The sequence below is a fragment of the Ammodytes marinus genome, assembly GCF_949987685.1.
Source record: "Ammodytes marinus genome assembly, chromosome: 5".
NCBI classification, from domain to species: domain Eukaryota; kingdom Metazoa; phylum Chordata; class Actinopteri; order Uranoscopiformes; family Ammodytidae; genus Ammodytes; species Ammodytes marinus.
The window spans coordinates 17723895-17748825 of NC_137234.1; the positions used below are offsets into that span (position 1 = coordinate 17723895).

At 42.9% G+C, this 24931-nt stretch overlaps 1 protein-coding gene across 1 annotated transcript; it reads right to left on the minus strand.

Annotated features, from left to right (window-relative positions):
• Nucleotides 1-437: 437 nt before the first annotated feature.
• Nucleotides 438-23991, minus strand: grm3 (glutamate receptor, metabotropic 3; the record flags this gene model as incomplete). The annotated part of the gene is made up of 11 exons (XM_080028065.1): nt 23698-23991; nt 22221-22364; nt 19713-19982; nt 18674-19277; nt 8190-8432; nt 7905-8094; nt 6804-7113; nt 6521-6714; nt 6107-6239; nt 3683-3864; nt 438-504 (listed from the first exon to the last, which is right to left on the minus strand). Exons 1-11 carry the CDS (start codon nt 23980-23982, stop codon nt 438-440), a joined length of 2622 nt encoding a protein of 873 aa, XP_079884191.1. The 5' UTR covers nt 23983-23991.
• Nucleotides 23992-24931: the final 940 nt, after the last annotated feature.

Genomic DNA, 24931 nt, shown 5'->3' on the forward strand with positions numbered 1-24931 from the left:
AGAGCCACAATTGTGCATCCAGACTGAGGGATACACACCCTCCTACCATGGTTAAGCGCATGTCTATTTACAACGCCTCATAACAAAGCTATCAAAAACAAAGGCTCCAAAAAATCCTCCTAAAAACTTTTTTTGTTCTTTTGTTTCTCTACTTACAACAATGTCGATTCGATGTATGTACATCCCTAGAAAATAATTTAGTTATAGTTACACACTTTCTACATTTGTGAAACAATACAGTTCTAGTCCACAAGGAAGGTTGTTTGTTTGTTTGTTTGTTTGTTTGTGCGTGTATCAGAGTGTACTGTGTGTGTACATTTGTGTTTGTGTGTGTATACAGTGCATGTGTTAACTGGGGTATAATGGTTGATCAGGGATAATGTTCACGGGTTGGCTAACAGTCGCAGGGGCAGATTTACAGAGTGGACTGGATGTGGTCACAGAGAGGAAGTAGTTGAGTCGACGATTTCCCTCCCGTTGCACACGGTCGGGACGGGGTGGGCACTGACAGAAGCTAGCAAAAGAGAGATAATGAAAAAGAAGAAAGGATAATGACATAGAGCACTTGAGACATTCAATTTGTGAATATAATTGATCAGTAAAACCTTGTTTGGTTAATGGTGTGCTGCCAAGGATAGGAAAAAAACGTTTCTTAAAACAGCAATCAAGCAATATCTCCATCATAATTTGTCATTACAAAAAATAGCCGATAATCAAAATAATGATGGAGGTCTTGGCTCTAGAGTGGAAAGAGGGAAGGAAGTGATGATAATGCAGTCTAACAAAAACTAACAAGCTATTTAACGTTATAAGGGCCACTTTCAAATATATGTTTAAAATATGTTTGAAATAGATCACTTCCTCAGGCATGCTTCTTTCTTGCCATCTCATTGTACTGCTCAACACTGCAGCTCTACCAGCAGGGTGCCATTCTTAAAAGTCTAACTAGCTCATGATTAGGGGTGGACGATATGACCTAACATTTTTATCACAGTATTTTTCTCGTATTTTGCGGGGATGGTATTATGTAAGGTATTACATTTTGGTGATGCCAGTAGGCCTATATTGGGAGTAGTAGCCTGGCCTGTATCTACACTCAACAAAAATATAAACGCAACACTTTTGTTTTTGCTCCCATTTTTCATGAGATGGACTTAAATATCTAAAATTCATTCCAGATACACAATTGTACCATTTCTCTCAAACATTGTTCACAAATCTGTCTAAATGTGTGATAGTGAGCACTTCTGCTTTGCTGAGATAATCCATCCCACCTCACAGGTGTGCCACATCAAGATGCTGATCTGACATCATGATTAGTGCACAGGTGTGCCTTAGACTGTCCACAATAAAAGGCCACCCTGAAATGTGCAGTTTTGTCTCACAGCAAAATGCCACAGATGCCACAAGCATTGAGGGAGCGTGCAATTGGCATGCTGACAGCAGGAATGTCAACCAGATCTGTTGCTCGTGCATTGAATGTTCATTTCTCCACCATAAGCCGTCTCCAGCAACTTCGCACAGCCATTGAAGAGGAGTGGACCAACATTCCACAGGCCACAATTGACAATCTGATAAACTCTATGCGAAGAAGATGTGTTGCACTGCATGAGGCAAATGGTGGTCACACCAGATACTGACTGGTTCTGAGTCCCCAAACCCCCAATAAAGCAAAAAATGCACATTTCAGAGTGGCCTTTTATTGTGGACAGTCTAAGGCACACCTGTGCACTAATCATGATGTCAGATCAGCATCTTGATGTGGCACACCTGTGAGGTGGGATGGATTATCTCAGCAAAGCAGAAGTGCTCACTATCACACATTTAGACAGATTTGTGAACAATGTTTGAGAGAAATGGTACAATTGTGTATCTGGAATGAATTTTAGATCTTTAAGTCCATCTCATGAAAAATGGGAGCAAAAACAAAAGTGTTGCGTTTATATTTTTGTTGAGTGTATATAAATACATTTAATGTTTTGATAATATAATAGCTTAAGTGAACGGGTTGTATGATCATTTTCTAACAGAGAAATGGGAGAGTTTCATGTATCTTTAATAGTAAAGATCTTGAAATTAACAGGCTATACAACAAACTAGCTGTTACCTGGGCCAGGTCCCTCTTGTTGATGAAATTTTAATTAATATCAACTAGGGATGTGAACAATGTGTTGATTCTCGACTCATGCTCAAGACGACTCTAGAAATAGAAATCGGTAAATCGGGCATTTTACTTTATTAGATTTTTTGGGGACATGGGAGCTTTCTTTATGTCCATGCATGGGAGATGTCCATGATGCGAGTTCATGTGTGGTCGTGAGCGCGCCGCAGGCGCTTCATTTCTGCAATCTGCGCGCATTAAATGTTCGGTGTGGGTCAACAGTGCAGTGCAAAATATGGAGCTAAAAGTTATGGCATTAGGGGGCACCCTTAGCTCAGTTGGTAGGGCGTCCCCCACATGGGCCTCGACCAGCAGCGGACCCGGGTTCGATTCCAGCCCGCGGTCGTCCTCTGCATGTCACTCCCCTCTTTGCCCCATTTCAACTCTGTCTCTACACTATCAATAAAGCATAAAAATGCCCAAAAAATATCTTAAAAAAAGAAAATAAAAAATTGATGGCATTCGTCTATGACCGTGATGTTAAATCATCTTCACACAAAGCCTCCGCACGAGCAAAGCGAGTGGAATGCTGGAGTGTTACGGTGAAATTCACCGGGAGACCTCACCAGTGTAAGCGATTGAGCCGCCGTGCAGAAAAAACTGCATGGTTTGATGGATACAATGATAGTCGGGGATATCCTGCCCCTTAAAGTTGTATAGGGGCCCGGGTTCCGCAATCTGTTAGTATGTCTCGAGCCCGGATACACACAGCCATGTCGGCAAACTGACAGCGCGACTGAAGGGACTGTACAGTGAGCCGCTCCCCTCCGTTAGTTTCTGTTTTCAGCAGAGTAAGTTACATTCACCTCCGACGCATGGACAGCGTTTAATTAAAGCCTCTAATTTCTATTATCAAAAAGGCTTTGACGCAAATTCTGAAGTCTGAACACACACAGCGGGCGGCAGCAGTGTTGTTTAAAGGAAAGCGCAGTTGCTCATTCTAATCAACACTACAACTGCGTGCTGCTGCCGCAAAAAAAGGCAAAAAAAAGGCAAACTGCCTTTTTAATTTTTTTTTGTAATGGCACAGTAAATCGATCGATTTGTCGATTCATGCCTCCTTCACGTCGACACGCAAATAATGAGTCGTTTAATATCCCTAATATCAATGGGACTTCCTTAAAACTATATATAAAAAAAGTGTGATTGCCCTTCTATTGTTCCATCTCTTTCAGTAGCTCACTGTCAGCTCCTGGAGTCAGTCAGCTGCGCCAGTGCGCTAAACCGATACATGTGGGTGTTTATGACGTCATGACGGTATTACAAAATCCATATCGGGCAGAACGTGACAGCGGTGGCAGTGATGTCTCCGGTATACCGCCCACCCCTACTGTATATTACTGTAAAGGTAATGCATGATTGACATTTACTCTAACGCCTTTAGAGTAACATATTTGGAGACCCTCCTGGTTTGGGACATTTCAAGCATTTCAAGACTTTGTAAACCCCTATAACAAAAAAAGACCAAGAGAGTTCTGCTCTAAATCCTGCCTCTTTAAAAATGAGGTAACTGCATGTAACCTACCATGAGAAGAGTACGTGGTGGCAGCCCCGCTGACACTGAAGCGGTTGAGGTTAAGCCTGTGGCTGGTCACATTCTTCTGCGGCTGGAACATGATGATATGGACCTTTGGCGCAAACATGCAGCCCAGGACCACAAAGCCACTTAGGCTGACTGAGATACACATGGTAGTGGTCTGGACCTACAGAGAAAGGAGAAGGACACTAATTAGTAGCCAGACTCTGATGGATAAATCGTATGCTAATGTGAAAAGTAATTGCTGTTATTATTAATAATATTATTATTATAGATTAGATAAGAATATAATAATCTGCAATATTGATCATTTTTCAAAGAGAAGTTTTGAATGATTAGTACAAAGGACCTAACAGAGAATAAAAGAACAAGACATTGAAGCCAATTTGACACACTAGATATAGAGTTTTAAGATAATAATCAATCTCTATATGTGCATAGAGCCAACGGGGCCTGTAAAGTGAGAGTATAACTCTTTATTGGCAGACTTTGTTATCTTGCAGCAGTCCAGGGGATGATATTTACAGGGTGGATCAATAAACAACCTAATCAACAAAGACCACATAATCTCAACCTAACAGTACCTTAGTGATAGCCTTAACTTCTTTCTCTGTGATTTATTGTACAAAATCAATACCAAATCCAATCGAAGGTAAAGGTAGGCTTGAAGAGATGTATGTCCCTTTCAGCTTGCTGTATCGCTGCTTAGTGCCTTAGTGTGTGATGTGGTTGAATGACAGCAATTCACAGTAAAATCACGAAAAACGCATTATTGATCAACCTACAACATCTCCTCAGTGTTATGTATGTGTGTGGGTAGTTGTGCATGTTGGTGATTGAATTTCTCTACCTGACTAATGTAAGATTATAAGGCCAAAGAATGATTATTTCCAGAGAGGGAGAGAGTAAAGAGAAAGTGATTTTTTTTTCAAGAGGATCAAATGAAGAGCCCTGTCATCAGCACTGTTCTCTTATGCCCTTTGATACAATGCACTGTGTGTGTTTGTGGAAGTTTGTGCTTGACGTGTGTACTGTACTGTATGTGTTTGGATCAGGTGAACACTTGCTCCCCTTTGCTGTTAAATCTTGACATGTCAGCAGTTTGACAGAGCTTGTCTGTTTATCATCCCGATACTGCAGAGCTTGAACATTTGTCAGCAGGATTAAAAAGTGTTTAAGGTCTCGTCAACCTGGATATTTTATTACATTTAAATTTTTTACTTGTTTAAAAAAAGATTATGTCCACACAACCTTAGTTTGATAAAATATAGGTTTCTGATTAACTCTACATCAACAATATGTCCAATATAATAGTTTTTATTTATTTTTATTCCAAACAATAGTATAAAATTATTTATTTATTTACAGTTATCTATTTCTTACCCTATGAAATGTTTTGGCCAACCCAAAGCAGAATGTGATTCATATTTGTGGAAGTTAAAGGTGCAGTGTGTAGAATTTATTGGCATTTTTCAGAACAGATGTTATAGAAATGGAATATATCATGCATTAGTATGTTGTAATAAGTGTATAATTGCTAGAAAATAACAGTAGTTTCTTTAACTACCTTTGAGAATGAGCCTTTTATATCCACATAGGAGCGGGGCACATCGTCATGTTTCTACAGTAGGTATCACGTTTGACTATTATTGCCGGAAACAGCAACAATGGGATACTACCAGGTTGTTTGCTAGTGGTGAGCACCATTGGAGAAATTACAGAAGCTATAAGGTGGCCTTCAAGGACAGAAGCTAGTTATTTAAGATGGCATCATCAACCACTGCCTCAAGTCTATCCACATTATCAAGTGATGAGGTGAAGATGTATTTAGTTATTTATTATGCATTTCCAGAGGAACCCACTATATATAAAAACGTGTAAGGCCATTACGTTTGTCTGTTCTGTGCCAACATTTCCAAAGCACCTTGTTTGATGGCTATAAGGATACAGAGTTTTGAAAAATTGGCAGCTTAGGACACGTTTTTGAAAAGTTTCAGTAATGACCCACAACTGCCATGTGTGTGGACCAGAGGCCAAACTGTAGAGGAAGAAACATTTCCGTCACCTACCCTTTCAGCGTGAACTGGCTAATTGTCAATTGTACATTATGGTTAACAACATAAGCAACGCCGAGTTTATATTTGGAATTGGGACAGAGCCAAGCTAGCTCTTTCCGTTAGTCTTTATGCTAGGCTGAGTTAGCCGACTGCTGGTGCTAGTTTCATATTTAGCGTACACACAAGTGAATTATGTAAATCTCCTCATCAAACTATAGACAAGAAAGCATTTGGGTTACATTTTTTTGGGGGTTGGGGTTAGGCATGAAGAAATTTGAGTTAGGATCAGGGTTACGCAACAGGAAATTAATGTAGGTATTTGTATGTGTGTAAGTTTGCTTAAACAGATACCCTGTAGTCACTGGATGTAACATAGAAGATGGGAAGAAATGCCAGCCAAATAATACAGGTGGTGTACATGGTGAATCCAATAAACTTGGCCTCGTTGAAGTTCTCGGGGCACTTCCTGGTCTTGAAGGCATACCTAGAGATGGAGAATCATATCTCTGATTAGATAGACATAATCTAGACTACTCTGAGTGTTCAGAAAAGTGCTCTATAAATATCATGTATTTTTATTTTATGAAAAAAAAAAACTAAATGTCTTGCTTTACAAACAACATTTCTAAAGTTAAAAATAAAAACTAAATCCGGATTTTTTTTCAATGTATCTAAGAGCCTAGCTCAATTGTGAAGTTATTTTGTAGGTGTGCACAAAACACAGTGAACACAGTCCCCATGGTGGAGAACCTATGACAGACTTACACAGTACACAGCATGACCAGGAGCACGTCATATACCAGTGACAGCAGCATGCTTGAGTCGCGAACGTTACACTTGAGGATGACCGTTTGTCGTCGCTCTGGCAACGTGAAGCGCCGTGTCCCCGGGACTTCCAGCAGCAGCCACACTGACACCATTATTAACTGGATGGAGATTAAACTTAGACAGATGAACACCTGCAAATAAAAGAAGGGAAAGGTAGGTGAGGTCATCAAGATCCATCTGACTGATGCAGATGGATGGACACAATGCTGCAATCACTCACTTGAGAGGACGGGCTAATGAACCGTGGCCTCACTGCACCCGCTCCATCTTTCACGCCACTGAAAATCCTGGCAATTCTGTTGGTTTTGGTAAGGAGGGCGGAGTAGCAGACAGCGAATGATGTACCCAGGCCGAGGCGCCGAAGGGCACAGATGGCAGGAGAGGGTTTGGCCAAGAAGAGGAACGTCATGGCGTAGGACATAAAGACTCCCAATAGAAGGATGTAACATAGCTCTCTACCTGAAGCTTTCACCAGTGGCGTGTTGTTGTGTCTGATAAACACCCAGAACACCAGACCGGTGCACATGAACCTGTGGACAGTTGAGAAGTTAGGCACAGTTTTGATTGGTGCACTGCTCGTATGCTACTAAACAAGTAGAACGTTGGCAGATTTACCACTCAGATTTCTTAGTAATTTTTTAAACAATAGGTCCTACACCTCAGACAGATAGGCAAAAGCTCGATAACTAAATTCCGACTTTTGATTTTGTCGAAATAACCATTGCCACTGGCAGATTTTATTGTGGATAGCAAATAAAAAGCTTTAATTGTCTACTACATGATTTAGTTGAAACATTTATTTTTTTTATTTGCTTTAACTGAGTTGATGTACCTTGTAAATCTATACAGAATAGCTATGTAATGTAATGATATTGCGATCAACAGTTGATAATCCATATATAAGCCATTTAAAACATTTTTGTAGGCCTATTATGCCTGTATTTTAGACGTTTCAGTGTAGCCTTATTGTCTTATTGACTCCATTTTCATTTTTAAAAAAAAATCCCAAACCCCAATAAAAAGCAGGACAGCTGCTACCAATCAAAGCTTACATTTAAGCACACGAGAACACTGTTTAATCAATTTCTTACCCTGTTGCTTTTGTGTTTTTGTTTTTCGGAAAGGCTAGAAGAAAATGCCACCCTCCAAGCACTTTGAATGCCTTATTGATCTTATGAGATCCTCGTGCACAGCATGTGGACCCATTTTAAAGCTTGACAGACTGGTTGTCATGGTTGCTAAGCTATGATTGGGAAATCACTTTTTGGGGGAGAGCTTTAGCAGACACACACACACACACACACACACACACATCTCTCACCCTACACATGCGATGGTAATTGGACCAATGGCCCAGGCATCTTCCCACATAATGTAGTCCTCAGGAAGATCGTAACAAGCCGTCAGGTCATCAGTGGGCCACTGGCCAGGAGCGCAGGGCGAGCAGGTGAACTCATCAGCCAGGTATTCATGAGGCTCACAGGCTGTACAGATCCAGCAACAGTACTCACCTGGGAGACAGGAATGTTAGTATTCTGAGATTTTTCAAAAGGCACTGCTGCTTGATATGGTATGCCGCCATGAGAAAAAGGACTTTTTCTCCTACCTGCCTGCATTTTCTTCATCTCATTGCGTTCACAGGGGTCACTGCATTGCGAGTTTGGCACCACTTCCCTGGGCCAGTGAATCAGATCGCTGTTCAGGCTCAGACTCTCTGCCCATTCCCCTACTGGCACGTAACCGTAACGATCGCCCGAGCGCTGGTAGCTGAAGATATTGTATCGGCCCAGGCCGTCCCCCTGGGAATCAAACTTCACAACTGTCTCACTGCCTGGAGGAGCGAAAGGGGCTGTATGGGGTGAGAAAAAACAGAGTGGAAAAGAAAGAGATAAGACGTGTGGAAAGAGGAGATTAAATCCAGACAATCACAAACAGTTATCCCATTGATGTCTCATTGATGCCTCCTAAAAGCAGCAGTAAGGACAGAGACAATACACCATGGTCAGTTAAGCCTTATGAGTCCAGAACAGACAGTGAAGGACATTATAATAGCGTTTTCATTACCAAAGACCAGCCAGTTACCAAAGGATTTGCTAAGAGTCTATAAATGTGTGGTACGCTTGCCGATGTCTATGTCTATCAATGGCCTCCCATTCTTCCCTAGGGTCACATTGGGACAGAAATGCTGCTTTTTTTTTTAAACCATTAAAAGACTGCACATAAAGTAGGCATGGGAGCAGAGGACTGACATTCTTTGCAGTGCTATAACTTCCCACAAAGTGATCATTTTCGTCCATTGGTCTCTTAAATGAGGGGAGTACACTGCTGAAATTGCCAAATTGGTTTGTAAACAAGTTTTTATGAAAGGATTACCACCACTGAGGATACGGAAACAGAAGACATTGTTAAATTGTCAGGAAGCTATGATACCATTAAAAACAACCCAAGGAGAAAACATAGCTATGACTGAAGAAAAAAAGTAACTTCTTGATGCGTTGCCGGCAGTGTTGGACCTGACAGGGCTGACACTTGGACGCTTTGACACAGACAAAGTGCATGTCTCTCCTACAGTGCCACTTACTGTATGTCCATATAGCAGAGCAATCAACTCTGTGCTGCTGACACACTGTACAGGACTGAGTATAATGCACTGCTGCCTCCCCTGTCAAATGATGATGTGGCTGGGGATAGTGCAGTGGGTTTGTAAAGCTTCACTCTCCAACATTTACCAAGGCTCCTGGTCTTCAGGCCACAGCAACGCTGATGATATTGTGCCGCCTTCCTCATATCTCTCTGTCATTGGGTAGCTAAGGAAATCTTTTCCAAATGTACAGCTTGGGTCAGTGGATTGAATCAAGATACAGTTTGAGAATAAGCTGTTGGGAAGGGAAGGGTTTATGTTTGTAAGGATGTGCACACACACATGCCGGTGGAAGCTCCATTAGGTTTTACTTTACAGTGTGATGGTTAAGGTATTGCTCTGAGCGCTTTGGGAGGCTGTGCTGACAGAACCAAAGCCCTGACCCCGCTGATAGTTGCGCGCACGTGTGATTGTGTGTGTCTACGGGCTTGCAACACAGACAGGGGCTAAAGCTGCTATTGTTGTGAAAGCTCAGTGTGTTAAGAGAAGAATGGTGTGTCAGATGGTAGCAGAGGGGGTTAGGGTTTATGAAATCCATAAATCACAGAGACAGCATAACCCTCTATCTTTCCCCTCTCTCGCCGTCACAGGAAATTCAAAGTGTCAAGTCTTCTCTGGATTTTGGGGCTAAATGTTTATGTGACAGCTAAATGAAAATGGAGGTGCTGATAATATCTCCAGACGACGAAGAGTTATGAATCCATTATACTGCAGGTTGGAAGATAAAGTCTGCTAATAACGCTGAGCAATACGACGTACTGGGTCTCCTCCTCTTAGACACCCATACACACTCACAGACACACTATGCCACTAGCTAATTATCATAACTGCACCTTAGGACCATAGATGTGTGCTGATTCCTAATTAGCTGTATGTGGTATTTACGTATAATACTGACTAAAGAGATAACAGCATTAGCCTACAGACCCATTTGAGGGCACTGTATTGTCCTTGACTTCCCCCGAACAGAACACATTCAGAGAGGAGTAGACTCAGAGGAATGGTGATTCCTTCCTATATCTAACACCCCGCGACCTTGCTGACGTGACAAAGCCTCTTATCAGGAAAGTGTTTGAGGGTGCAAGTTAGAGCTGGCGAAGGCCACCAAGACTCCTCTAGTGACCGCAGAGAGCTGAGACAGGCAGCCCATGTTGAATGATGGACACACTCTCTCCTCAACACAGTTCTGAACACAGGCTGAAATTTAAATTTGTGTTATCTCAGAATTCCAGTGATTTTGGTTCTGAAGAGTGAGATTTACAGCCATGTTTCAATTTGAGCTAAATGCTGACCATGCTTAAAATGGAAATGGTCACATAGTGAGGTTTAGAAGGTATAATGTTTACCCTGTTCAGTGTTCACTATCTTAGTTTTGCTTGTTAGTACTTGCTAATCAGCGCTAAACTCAAAGTAGCCTACACGTCTGTTGGGCATGTCAATAGTTTGCAGGTATGATTGTGCTAGATTAAGTTAAAAGGTCATCTCCAAAGTCATAGGGGGGCATTTGGGGTGTTTACCAAATGTCAAAGAACCTCATACGAGATCACCGTGTCTATCTATGTCGGTGCAAAATTGTTTGCTAATCCCTTGAGTTGATATTAAAGCTGCAGTTGATAATTTGAGCCGTTGGGATCTCAACGGCTGTTTTCCCAACGCTATACCTGCTGTAGCTCCTCCCTCTGAACGACAGCTTCGCGCGTTCATGTGAATTCAGTTACATTGACAGGAGACAAACACCATGTCCGATTCCGAGGTGATTAAACATTAGTAATGATAACTACATACGTACATATTGAGCATACATTTTAATCACAGACATACCATGTATGTTAGCTTAAAATCATTGTAAGTGTGCTGGTAGGCCTAACAAAAGTAGCTGTAACAGCCAGGCAAGATAGCAAACTAATTGTAACAGAGCGGAGAGGTGTGTGTGTATCTCCTATCAATGCTCCTGCTCTGACTGCAGCTGGGAGGGGCTGCTCGGGCAGTGTTGCCAACTTAGCGATTTTGTCGCTATATTTAGCTACTTTTCAGCCCCCCTGGCGACTTTTTTTTCAAAACAGCGACAAGCGACAAATCTAGCTTTTTTCTGGTGTAATTGGTGACTTTTTCGCCGAAGCAAATATCACTTTTAACGCTTCTCAACGAGCAGCGGGAGCCTCCTGGCCCGTCCCCCGTCACAGAGCACTGACAGACGGCCCGGTCATCACGCAGCAGCCCCTCCCAGCTGCGGTCAGAGCAGGAGATACACCCTTCAGCTCGGGGCTCCCGCTGCTCGTTGAGAAGAGATGATACTTGCTTTGGCGAAAAAAGTCACCAGAAAAAAAGCTAGATTTGTCGCTTGTCGCTGTTTTGAAAAAAAAAGTTGTGAGGTCGCGGTCGGAGAGGTCTTGATGTGATAGGGCAAGAAGACATGGCCGGTGTACTTTTTTTGAAGCTCTCTCCGTCTTCCTTTCAGCAGTTAACTTTTCAATATTCGTCTTTCCTCGTTTTTTTGCTGTCTTAGCGGTGTTAGTTGTTAGTATCCTGGGAATGGTAAATTGAGGGTTCGTTTGTGAAGACATTGCCACTCGCTGTCCGCCGTAGTAGCCTTGTACCAAACAGTAGGCTAGTGTCAGACTGCTAGGGTCGTGAACGCTCACGCAACTGACGCATCAACGTCGTTGCCAAGGTCCCACAGCCAATAAGAACGGAGAATCTGACCTCGCTCTGATTGGTCAAAATTAACATGAGCGGTGGCAATTTTGGGGGGCAGCACACAGAGGCAGGGGGGAGCAAAGTGATAAAAAAATATTTTCAGACCACTTCACCTACATATAGCTGAATGGCTATTATGACAGTTTTGCCAAATATTACATTAAAAACCTCTCAACTGCCGCTTTAAGGTGGTTTAAAAGATAAGTTAAACTATCTGACCTGCTGGTGGGGCTATAGGAGAACTCAGAGGATAACCTAAATTAAGAGGATTAATTATCTGGGATCCATGAATGTCTGAACAACATTTCATGACATCAATCCATAGTTGCTGTGATATTTCAGTAGATTGACAGTAGGGGTGTGCATGTGTACACGTGTAACCGTTTGGTAAATCATAACCGTTTAGGAAAAATCAATAAGCAAAAACCGTTTTTTTTTTTTTTAAGTTTGGAAAATTATAATTTTTTCAAGGAGTGGTCGGCGATGTGAGCTACTGTAGGCTACTAAAGCAGATGTGTTCTTGCTAAGCTAAGCTTACTGCCCAGTAGTTTTTGAAGGGGTTTTGCTTTGCCGAGTCGGTCTTGATGCAGTTTGGATGAACTGGTGCTTTCTGGATCTTCAGTAGAGCCGTGACTGGTAGTTCTTCTTCCCTTGAGAGTCAGGCCTTGTAGCCAGCTTGATCCGTTCCCTTGGTTCTTCAGTATCGGTGTGGGCCTTCACGGCTGTTTGGACAGGCCGTGCACCAGGATCAGCAAGAGCAGAGACCCACGGACCTTGTCCGAGTCCAGGAGTTTAGAGAGCTACCCCCGGTCTGGGGTGGTTAGCAAGGCAGAGCAGAGACGCTAGCCTCCTTGTTGTAGGCCAAGCATGAGAGCAGCACCACCACTCTCTTTGGTGGCGGGTAGAGAAGAGCACTGGATGTGAGGGAACAGCTAGCTTATCAAAGGCAACATGAGTCTTCTGACCAATTTGGGTCGGATCGAGTCCGGACAAATTCACACCACAAACAAACTGCAGCAGAGTGCGTTTGGAAACGCACCGAGACTACATCTTCAGCTGGGTCTCGGAGCGCTTGGACAGCTCCCACTAAGAAGCTTATTTCGCTTCATCTTACGGGTTCTCCAAAGAAGGCACTTAAGAAGGCATCTGGGAAACAACCGTATCTTAGCGCTCCTTCTTAGCCGAACCCTTCTTTCGAGCCTTCTTTGGTCCCAAAGAACGATCGAATCTGGGAAACGCGGCCAGAGACACTCTTGTGATTAGAACAGAGGGGCTCAAAGGTGTGAAGTCACAACAGTGCCAAAGGGTCGTTTTCAACATGGGCTCTTGATTAAACAGGGTAATTAAATCATTGTGGCTCCTATGACTAGAGAGAGCTCAATCTTGTTACACAAACCAAACTAGAGGGTACCTTATCTGAAGCACAGAAGAATGTCTGGGGGGGGGGGGGTGACAAAACACTCTGTTACTGTGTCAAGTATCTGTATTTAAAATCAAAAGGCCAATAAATGTAATACATGTACACACATTCACTAGATTAATAGGACACTTGGTTCCTGGAAAGACAGTTTTAGGACCTAATACAGTCTTTCCTGGCTCAAAGCATATTGAAGACGCACTGATCCATGGTTTTTTATCATGTTAAAATGTGTGGTGAATATAAGGGATTTCAAAGTGATCAATCAAAAAAGTCATCCTCCATCAGGACCCACAATGATTGATGATGATGATGATGATATTATTAAATGTAATTAATTAAATCCTTGTTTTTTTGACCTCATTCAAAACTTCCCACTGGCCCATTCTGAGTGACATTCCATGCCTGCAAGGTGTCACCAGCATCCAAAGGTGGACTACGCTTTCTCAGCAACATTCTCCCCAAATCACTGTTGCTGTGTAGCTGAAGTGAGTTGGATACAGTCTATCATGGACTTAGTCTACTGATGAATTGGCATGTTTAGACTAAAAGGATTCAGTGCATCATCAACCGAAAACTGATCCCTTTTGAATGCTACAGTTATGTAAACAGCAGGAGCCAGATAATATTAAACATATATCAGGGCAATACATTAATAAAGTTAGGTTGGACAAACTGCTGTTATAATGTTGGTTAACCAAATCCTATAATTTTTCGGCATTCTCAGTTACTTGAACAACACCTTATTATTCTATCTTAATTAGAAGCATGGTGAAAACAGGCTTTTCATTCCGAAGCTGTGGAATAAATTATATTCTCGGCCATGTCAGGCTAAAGCAAAGCCCAAGGGGGATTGTGGGTATTAAAGGCAGGGAGAGAGAGAGAGAGAAAGTAAATGGGCTTGGGAGGAATAGGAATAAGTAATCTAAAAGTGGAGAGAAGAAGAGAGAAGGTGTACAGACTCATAGAGAGAGAGCAAATCCTTTCTTAATGCGCGTGTGTGACTACAAGTTCGAAATCTGGCTGTTTATTAGTTGTTATCTATGGGAATAGAGGATTGTATTTCCATGCATTATTTCAACTGAATCCCTGATTTAATAGTGATTTACACTTGACAAAGAGAACTCTGCATATAGACCTGTGTGCAAATGCACAGATACAACTGCTGTGCATACTAATGGTGTGACCAACCTTTCTTGACCCTCTTTTTCTTCCTTCAGAAGGGTTAATGACCTCACACATCTGTGCCTCACAGCGACTCACACACAAATCCCTGAGCATTTACAGCTATGGACATGGGGATGCACTCACACATCACAAACGCACCCACAGAAGGATCACATCAGCTATATTAGTTCTCCCTGCAGACTTGGTCCCTGTAGACTGAGGCACTGTGTGGGCCACAGACCCACAGGCCACGGGGGAACAGAGGACAGATCGGTTGGAGAGAGGGAAGTGTAGAACAAGGCAGAGAAATGTATAGGAGGAAAGGTGCAGCAGTAGAGAGCTGAGGCTTGACAGAAAGAGAGGTGGTGAGATAGAGGAGACAAAAGAAAAGCAATGGCAGGCCAAAGGCAGGAGGTGCTGGGAGGAAGGATGAGCCCAGAGACAAGATAAGAGGAGAAGTGACAAGGGAGAAAAGAATGCACAAAAAAAAGGAAAAAGTGAAGATAGCAAAAGAGAAAATCAGGGAACCGATGTGACGGCAGCAGAGCTATAGATGGATGGAGGAGAGCCTTTAGACGGAGGAATCAATAGAGAAAAGGTGAGGGATGGATGGAGGGATAGACCGGCTCAGAGAGGCAGTGGAGGCAGGAGAGCAACCTTGTGAAGTCTGAGTGGGATGTGCTGTGTCTGAATGTAGAGAGAGTAGGACTTTTTGAGTTGAAAAAGGTACAGAGACAGAGAGACATACAAAGAGATAGAGTAGTGAAGGGTGAGAGGAAGTGTGACAAAGAGATACTGTATAGAGAGAGACAGAGTGACAGAGACAGAGGGACAGAGAAAAATTAGAACGAGGGAGTGAATGTTGCTCTCTCTAGCATCTAAACGTTGCAGTAAGCTCTCTGTTCAATATGACCCTGAAGGCACACCGCCTCTGCTAACACAGACATATCACATATGCATATACACACACACACACACACACACACACACACACACACACACACACACACACACACACACACACACACACACACACACACACACACACACACACACACACACACACACACACACACACACACACACACACACACACAGATGGGGGGATATCACATCTACCACCACTGTTTGAACAGAAGACTGCGTGCATGTGTATATACTGATATGTTTGCTGCAGATCGGGGAGGTGGGTGGGTTGTGGAGTTGAATGATGGCTTTGAGAAGTGTGTGGGTTGGGGGTGTCTGCAATTTCATGCTGGTAAAAAAACAAGCATTTCAAGCAGCCTCTTTGTAAAAAAAGAAAAGCTGACTGTTTTGAAAATGTTTCTGAGGGCTGTGTAAGTGCCTCATGCATGTGCATTTTTATGTTGGAAGTACAATATGTAGCAAGGTCTCGTAAAAATGCACACATGTTCCCCTGTGTCTTTTACTAGTTGGCAGGGAGCTCTTCCCATGATCTGCCGGATCACTTCAACAATTGGCAATGGTGTAGGCTTCATTACCATAGCAACAAGCGAGATGAGACTAGATGTAGAGAGCTTCATATGAAAACACACTCCTAAACGCACTACATCAGTGCACATCGTACCCTGTTACACACATCATCAGTTACACACAGCAAAGAACAGCCTCATCACAGTGAAAGACGCAGTCCACTGTGTTATGAATGTAACGTTAATGACAAGGAATATACATTTAGCATAACAGGAAGTGTGGAGACACACGTGAGATTTAACTTTGATGCAGTGCAAAGATTGTGTGCTGAACATGCATGTATGTGTGTGTGTGTGTGTGTGTAAGAGGGGGAGATGGGAGTCTGAACAGTGTTGGTTATCCGTCTGCTACGGTTCAGACAGAGAGCACTGCGGATGGTGATGCTGCAGTATTTATACCCTACATGCAACCTAAACTCACCCCAGCTCGTTTTTAACATACTGTAGATGGAAGATGTTTATGTATAGCAGTGCGATTGCGTCAGGGCTAACCAAGAACAGCAACAACAAAAAAATTGAAAAAAACTGTCACAGTTACCAGTTTAACTGTACCGCTACCTTCACCATCGTCATCTTCTTAACAACACAGATTCTTTGCATGCATTTTTTTTGTGACACTGTCAACGTTGTCACTGACACTGAGCTGTACATATCTCAATAGCCTGGCAAATGCTGTTGCTCGTCGCTTGCTGCATTGTAAAGACATGCGCCTCATGGACATACATCAGTAGCGAACAGAAGGGAGGGCGCGTGGAAGAGGAGAATGTACTCCTCTTCCGGAAGAAATACGATCAGACAAAGAGATGTAGGAAAGTCATAGTGGGATTCCTCTTCTCCTCTCCAAATAACTTTTCTGTGTGAATCTGCATATATATTGTGTCCCTCTTCTGAATGCATCCTATGAAGGAGTCATTGGAATCAATGCAATCGCCTTGACAAGGGAGGGTTCAAACTTTTTCCACTGGGGGCCAAATACTGGAAAATATACGAAGGACAGGGCCACTTACTAGATATATCGCCTAACTTTTTGTGTATCAAAGTTAGCAAAATCAATCAAATGTTAATAAATCATGCTTGATATTTGAATATGCTTAAAGAAAACATACTGTCTACATCACAGCTTTCCAATAATGGGGTAATATTCATTTTGTTACAAAAAGGGTTGGCAGATTGTTCTTAGTCAAGATGGTGAATCCCATCCACAACCCTGTAAAGGGGGAACATTAAGGGGGGAAAGGGATGGTTAAGCTATATTTCAAGCTTGTTATACAATTAGTTAATGGGCTTGTTGACACATCAACTAACATTTGTTAGAAATGTCATTAACTTTTATTGACTGAAAGTATTAAGTAGTTGGGCTTATCAAATTATTGTCACATTTGTACTGCTTGCTCTGACCGGGAATGGGACCCCGGTCTTATCCACAGGCCTTAACCACTACGCAATCTGGGCATGCAGATGCAGTTTTTTCTCATATAAACATCTTCTCCCGGCTCCTCTTCTTTTTTCTCCCCACAGTGGCCCATATACGCCGTATTAACACATGAATACTGAGTAATATATTTTTGACTCACTTATAATGGCAACAGCATTGCACTTTGGACTGAATGGCCATATTCCTATATAATTTTAGAATTTGCTGCGGGACAATACAAAATGGATCACGGGCCGCAGTTGGTCCACAGGCCGTATTTTGGACACCGCTTGCCTTGACTACTTCCTCTCTCTCTCTCTCTCTCTCTCTCTCTCCTTTTCCCTCTCTATCAATTTTCAATTCAATATCATCTTACTCACACTCCTCCTCTCCCTTTCCTCTCCCCATTTCTCCTTTCTGTCTCTCTCCTCTCAGCAAGACATGCTACAAGTCCTTTGATTTGTAACAGAAATGAAGATGGGGAATTTCAAAGAGAATCCTTGCCTCAGTGCTCACTTGTTCCTATCCTCCTTATCTCTTTTTACCTTACCCCAACTCTAGTTTCTCATTTTAGTCTGCCAGTCTTATCGGAACGCTTTCTCCCCCTCCCTGACAAAGATGAAGCCATTCTTTAGTCCTCCACACACCCCTCCTGCTCTCTCCCCCGACGTCCTGTGGCAAAGCTGCCATGTTAGTGCTGTTTGCCTGGCTGTTTTGATGTCTGCTCCTGGTCACGGTTGGTGGAGGAATAAGCACCTCCAAACCTGTGGCAGTCCCCGAGACGGAGCAGAGTATTTATAACATTTCCTTTGTACGCTATCTGTCAGTCAAGCCAATCCTCTGTGTCTTCTACCCGAACTCTACAGAGACTGACAGACAGTCGGGGCAGCCTGCTATAAGAGCTATTATAACGCACACAATCTCATTAGTGCAAGAGAGAATAATATGGCTGAAGGATTAACTGCAGCCCTCATTCCTCAAAGCAACACTGTAGTGTCATATCAATTACGCATGGGTAATAGGTGTCAATGGCATGCTGGCTCTGACAATACACAGCAATTAAGCAGATTTGTCTCAGTTCTTTTTATGTTCTGTGGTTTGGCTTCTTTAGCTAAGGGGAAGGACAACATCCCCATGTTGTTCATGAGAGGACTGTTCTCCCCAACTTCCTCTCCACTATTCACTTCTCTCCACTATTCATCTACCTTGAGAACCTTATCTAGGACTTCTCACTGCCTTCGCCAAGCTCCAGCTCTCTTACCTGTAAAGCTGACATTAAGGATGTAATCCCTGTAGAGTCTGCGCCCATCTAGTGCCTTCATGCTGTCGCACAGCTTGGTGGTGTTGAAGCACAGGCTTCTTTGCATACTATGCAGGGCAATGGCTATGGCATACACCGCATTAACCACAAACATGATCTTGGACTCTGGTTCAAAGTTACTGTTGTCCATTGACAAATTCTTGTCACACAATGGGAGAGGCGATTCTTCTCCCCCTCCCACTGCTCCAACACCCAAGGAGCACTGGAACCGCTGCTCCCAGAATTCCCTGTACCAGGGATTACGATGGTTTTTGACCGGGTTCAGGCTCAGGAAGTAGCGGTTGAATTCTGGCACAGGATTGGCTGACAGCTCAAGTGTTATGGCTCCTTCAGCAGTGACTTCATTTCCCTTAACAATGCTTTCCTGTGCCCCCCAGCCATCACTGGCCACCCAGATGAAAGAGGTGTTAAGCCTGGCAGCAGCTGCCAGCAGCTCCCTCGCATCGTCGCTGCGCAAGAAGAGGACGGCCACACGGGCATTGGGCTTCTGGAGGAGCTGACGGATGACAGCTTCATAGGACTTCTTAGCGTTAGAACGCCCCACCTGGATAGAAAGAGGACACTTATATAATGACAGATGTATTGGTAATGATCATTTTAGATTAGTTATCACACTCATTCATAGGAAGAATCAGGCAAAACATTTCTCCTATACTTCCGTCTCACACCATCCTGCACCTCCTTAGCAAATCAGATGAAAAATGTGACTGGGAATGTACCCAGAATGAGTTCTTGGAGATAAACCTTCATTTCCTGGTTAGTAACTGATAACGCCAGAGCAATATAAACCCCATTTGTGTGTAAGACAAGATAAGACAAACTTTTTTAAGCTCACAAATTTAGCGCCTCTTTCATTGTTAATGTTTCAGCTTTGGGCTATACATCAGTTTGACATTGCTGATAAAGTTATTTTTTTGTCTGGCTCTGAGCACTGTTGCTAATATTAATACTCATATCACTATTATATAATATGCCTTACCTTCTCTGAAGTAGCAATACAGATGTTCCTCATGCGTGCCTCTTGTTCGAAGGCCTCTATCCCGGTTTCCCCATAATCACCCTCCGACGCCACAGTGGACACGTATGTCCAGTTGAAGAAGCGTAGGATCTCTGCCATAGCTTTGGCCTGGTAGAAGTCTGGGGGGACTGTGCGGGCGAAGTAATCATAGCGGGTCTTATCACTAAGCTTGGCACTGGTCGACGCATAGCTTATCTGGGGAATCTGGAAGAGCCTGAGGAGATTGGCAACCTGGCAGGAGAGATAAAGTAAATTTAGAAAGAAATCAGCTGCACCTACTTGTACAAAATTTAAATATCACAACTTTTTATTGCATGCATGTAATAGAAATGAAGATAGACAAGACATGGACTTTAATTTGCTTTCATGCCATTATTTGCGACAACGCCTATTAGCACACAGTGGACTGGAGTAGATCCGGAAATTCTCCTTTGAAACGAAAGGAGAATCGTTTTTAATCGAGAATTGATTTTGAATCGAATCTTGACCCCAAGAATCAGAATGGAATCGTGGGATTCCCAAAGATCCACACCCCTACCGACAAGTGTATCGGCATAAATGCATACGGCGAAACCAAAAAGCACACACACACACACACACACACACGCACACACACACACACACACACACACACACACACACACACACACACACACACACACACACACACGTTCAATAAATCACTGACTCATGCATTAGTGATGGACATCATCTGGGGTCTACTGATGTCCATATACTGTAATATTCCCTTTTAATGTTGATTGGGGTTTGGTAATGTTCTCTTCATTACAATTTTAGTCACATACACCAACACAAACAGTGTCATTATAATTACTACACATTCTGCATCTCCACAAAAACATAGAAACATACACAATCAAACATGCACAGCCAGGGGCACAGATAAACATAACTACACACCCATTCTCTTCTCGCCTCAGTTTAATGCTTTGAGGGCGCATCACTCTTTGCTTTTCAATATTTCATTCACAGCTCACTTGATGAGCTGTTTTGACAACATGTCAGAATCTCATTAGACTAATAATGTAGAAGATTAGAAACCACACTCATACACAAGAGTACAAAGTCACACACACACGCACACACACACACACACACACACACACACACACACACACACACACACACACACACACACACACACACACACACACACACACACACACACACACACACACACACACACACACACGTGTGGATGGCTAGTTTTAGTGCTTCAGGCAGGTTTTATGGTTTTGGATGGCAATTGCCTTAAATGTCAGGGAAGGTCACGCTGCAAAATGTAACCGCATTGCTCCGTTACCTGCCACTGAACGATGAGTAAAGCTAACTAAGAGGTCTGTCTTTAGGGACATTGAGAGTTTACCCTGGTAGTGAAGCCTGTTCCCTTTCTGTGAGAGTGAGCGAAGGGAGATGTACTGTAGCAATGGGTTGGATATGAGAGATGGGTAGAAAAAAAATAAAAGAAAGGAGAAAGAAATTGGTGCAGTGGAGGAGTGTGCTATGTTTTTTCAGCTTCGAATACAAGACACACACACACACACACACACACACACACACACATATGCACTGAGAATCGGGGACGGGGGGGGTATGCTGCTATGTAAATGTTTAGATATGCATGGTTAAACATAAAATAATCCCCTATTACTTCATTTAAAAGCAACAGACAGAATGGCCAAGTGGAGAGGCATGAAGGAGTAGCTGGATTAGCCTCACTGGCAAGAGATCAGAAAGTAGAGTACAGCTCTCATAAATAGTGCTGCCCTCGGAGAAGAAAGGTAAAAAGAAAATGCAACAGCAACCAAGGGCAGCAAGAATAAGCTGCAGAAAAACAAGGGATAATTATGTGCCATGAAGGACAAGAGACAGAGCAGATGTGTTAACAATGGCTGCCCAGGAAGGAGGAGGACGAGAAGATGGGGGCTGAGGTCAGCATACACTGAGCTCTCCCCAGCCGAAAGGGGTGCCTCAGAATGCATATCAAGGAGGCAAAAGAGAAGTAGGCAGTGATGAGGAGGAAGAGAGAAAAGATTTAAGGGATGGAGAATTTTCTTTTTTAATGGGCGAGAGAGAAAAAGAGAGGTGGAGGAATAAAAGACAGAAAGACAGTTGCAGAGATTAGGGATTTAAGGACTGATAGGAGGACGCTTTTGTGCAGTCACAGGAGTACGAGAGAAGGAGGTCTTATGCTAAACTATGCAAATTACCCAGCTCTGTGACAAGAGCTACAAGAACTAGGGATGCACACACAAACACACTAGTGCAACTCGATTCTAATAAATGAGTACACACACAAAACACACATGCAATGACACATAAGCACATTTGCACTGCGGTGTCACTGGATGTCAGCTCTTGCACAAACTTCGTCATGGTCATAAAATTAGATGCTTATGGTAAAATGTGTCTGTATAAATTCCATCATACTTGCGTGCTGTCAGTTACCTGTATTGAGACGCTGCTGAAGGATCCACCTATGACTGCGGCGATGGCGAGAGGGCTGTCGTCCTGCAGGGCGTAAGATCCGTCAGGACAGATGAACTCTGTGTCATCCACCTTGGTGAGGGAGGCTCTTACAAACTCCAGAGCCTAGGAAACACATCCACATATATATATTTTCTATCAAATGCTGTGCAACATACTGCGATATAGTGCGATATGGTCAGATCTATTTATTCCCAATGAGCCTGTGAAAGACTTCAAAAGTGCAAACAGTATAAAGATTGACCAATAGTCTTCTTACCATGTGAAAAATATTTTTGAAATGACAAAAAAAAAACTTTACTTGAGGCTTTTAAATATTTTCAGTACCGGGTCCAAATAGAAAATGAACTCCTCAAAGACCAATGCACAATATAACACATTTGCTGTCCTCTGGACAACCATTCATCTGCAACCTATTCATCGAAAGTGACCATCAAGAATCCAGGGTTTATGGAACTAGTCAAAATATTTGCTAGATGCATCATCCCGAACTAGCTCAGCAATAAAAAAACTATATATTTTTTGGAAGATAACAATCCCTGAGGCAAAATGCTGTTTTTTTTCATTCCCCTCATCGTAAATAGCTTCAATCTCTATTTCACATCAAGGATTCTCTGTTATAATTTGAGGCAAGCACCTTTACCCGTAGTGGATAAAATAGTATTTCAAGTTACATTTACTTACCTTACTTGAATATTGCCTTTGACCTTATAGTTTCACTTTAATTACAATGTAACCATCACTCTTGACTTCTGACAACTTACAGCTTTTTTTCTAGAGCTAGAACTTTTTTATGTAACTAATAATGTAGTGGGAATGTCAAGTTGCCCAGCAGCAAAACAGAAAACAAACAGATAATTAAATAAAATGTATCTGAAATGTTTCTAAAAAGTTTCCACAGGTAAATGCAGATACAACTGAAGACTCCCCAACACAAACATAGTGTGTCTAAATTTGGATAAGTAATAAGAACAGCAATTAGCAGCTCTAATAATTAATTTTTGTAATTTGAAAAATTACCAATGATATATCTTGGGTATGTTTGCAAAAGCCGTATTTGAGTTTCAAAGTACACCCCTACAGACATCAGAACAGTTTTTTACCCCTTTGGACCCTGCGTCCTTTGGAATGGACATGACATATTTCTGTCCTTAAACCAGTAAATCCTCTTTAATTGGATGATGTCAGCACTGCTGGTTACTGATTGGGTCCTGATTAATCAATCAAAACAATGTCATGAGATGGAGCAAAAATAATTCTACTTTGTTTTTATGTTGGAGAGGAGTCAGAATTAATTTATTTTTTGCCCAGCAGAAAAAATGTGGGTCTGAATGGGGGTTAAGAGATGAGACTATATTGCTTTTTCAGAAAATGATTTTAAAATCATTTTAAATTGAAAGACATGCAGAGTTCATGTACAGTGACCAGGCTCACACACCTGTTCCAGTGCATAGGTATCTCTGGAGCAGGTGTCCAGTATGTGGACCCCGAGGGAGACCCCGGGCAGCAAAGTGTTGTCCATATTGATCTTGTCTATGGCGAACAGCATTGCCTCCAGCCTCTGGATCCCCCTGTCCTCGTTCACACGCCCGCACTCCTCTATCCCAGAACCTTTCTCGTGTACCGGGAAAAGGCCACCTAGCACCAGGTCTCCCTCGATGCGGATCTCCCGGCGGGACGGAGGCGGGTCTCCGACAGACAGCGAGACACCCCGACACATCATGACCAAGAGCAGAGCGGGTATGCACGCCACCATGATGGGCTCAGGGAGGGCCAAAGTGTGGGAGTGGTCAAAATGTGAGGAGAGGCTTAGCAGAGAGTGGGGCGGAGGGAGGTGGGGGGCCGAGGGTAGGGAAAAGGGGTGAGGGGTTAAGGGTGAGATGTAGAGTGTGCGGTGGGGTTGAGTCAAACAGTGGCCGTGGATGCTTGGGTCGGTTTGTGGTCCATGAAACGGTCAGGGAGAGCTGGATTTGACCACACATGGAGGGGCACACCATTTGGACATCAGTCCTGCTTGGAAAGGAAATAGGAGAGGAGAGGAAAAGGGGAGGAGAGGAGAAGGGATTTAACTCAATTCAATCAATGTGCCAGAAGACAATTCACAAAGCTGTCAGGAGCCGCACAATGAAATACTTTTGTTAGTGTGACTATAGCGTTTAAAGGCAAAAAAAGACCTTTAGTGGAGTTTGGGGACACTGTAAACAAGGGCTCAGTTGTTTCTGCTTCACAGCCAAAGCCAAGCGATGACTAAAAGTGATATGGAATAGTTTGGAGATTTTATCCCACTGTTCTCTAACTCCCACTCCTTTCATCACCAAGTAAAGTTTATTCTTCTATGTCTGTGTGTGTGTGTGTGTGTGTGTGTGTGTGTGTTTGCCCCCTGGTTGTATCAGGCTAAGCCAGCTTAGATGGTTGGTTGATACATGAGCCCAGCCTTCTCATACCACAGATCAGAAACATTTCTCTAATCTGATCTTCGTTCCAACAATTTCCCACTCATCCATGAGTGTATACCCCTAACTGTGTGTGTATTGTGTGTTGCGTGTGCGTTTGTGAATTATCAGATGTATTGCTCTCCTCTCTACCCCCAAACAATTACAGTGTATGAATGCATGAAACTGACAACAAGGCAAACAACAGCTGATGCTACTCATCATAGCTTACATCCCAAT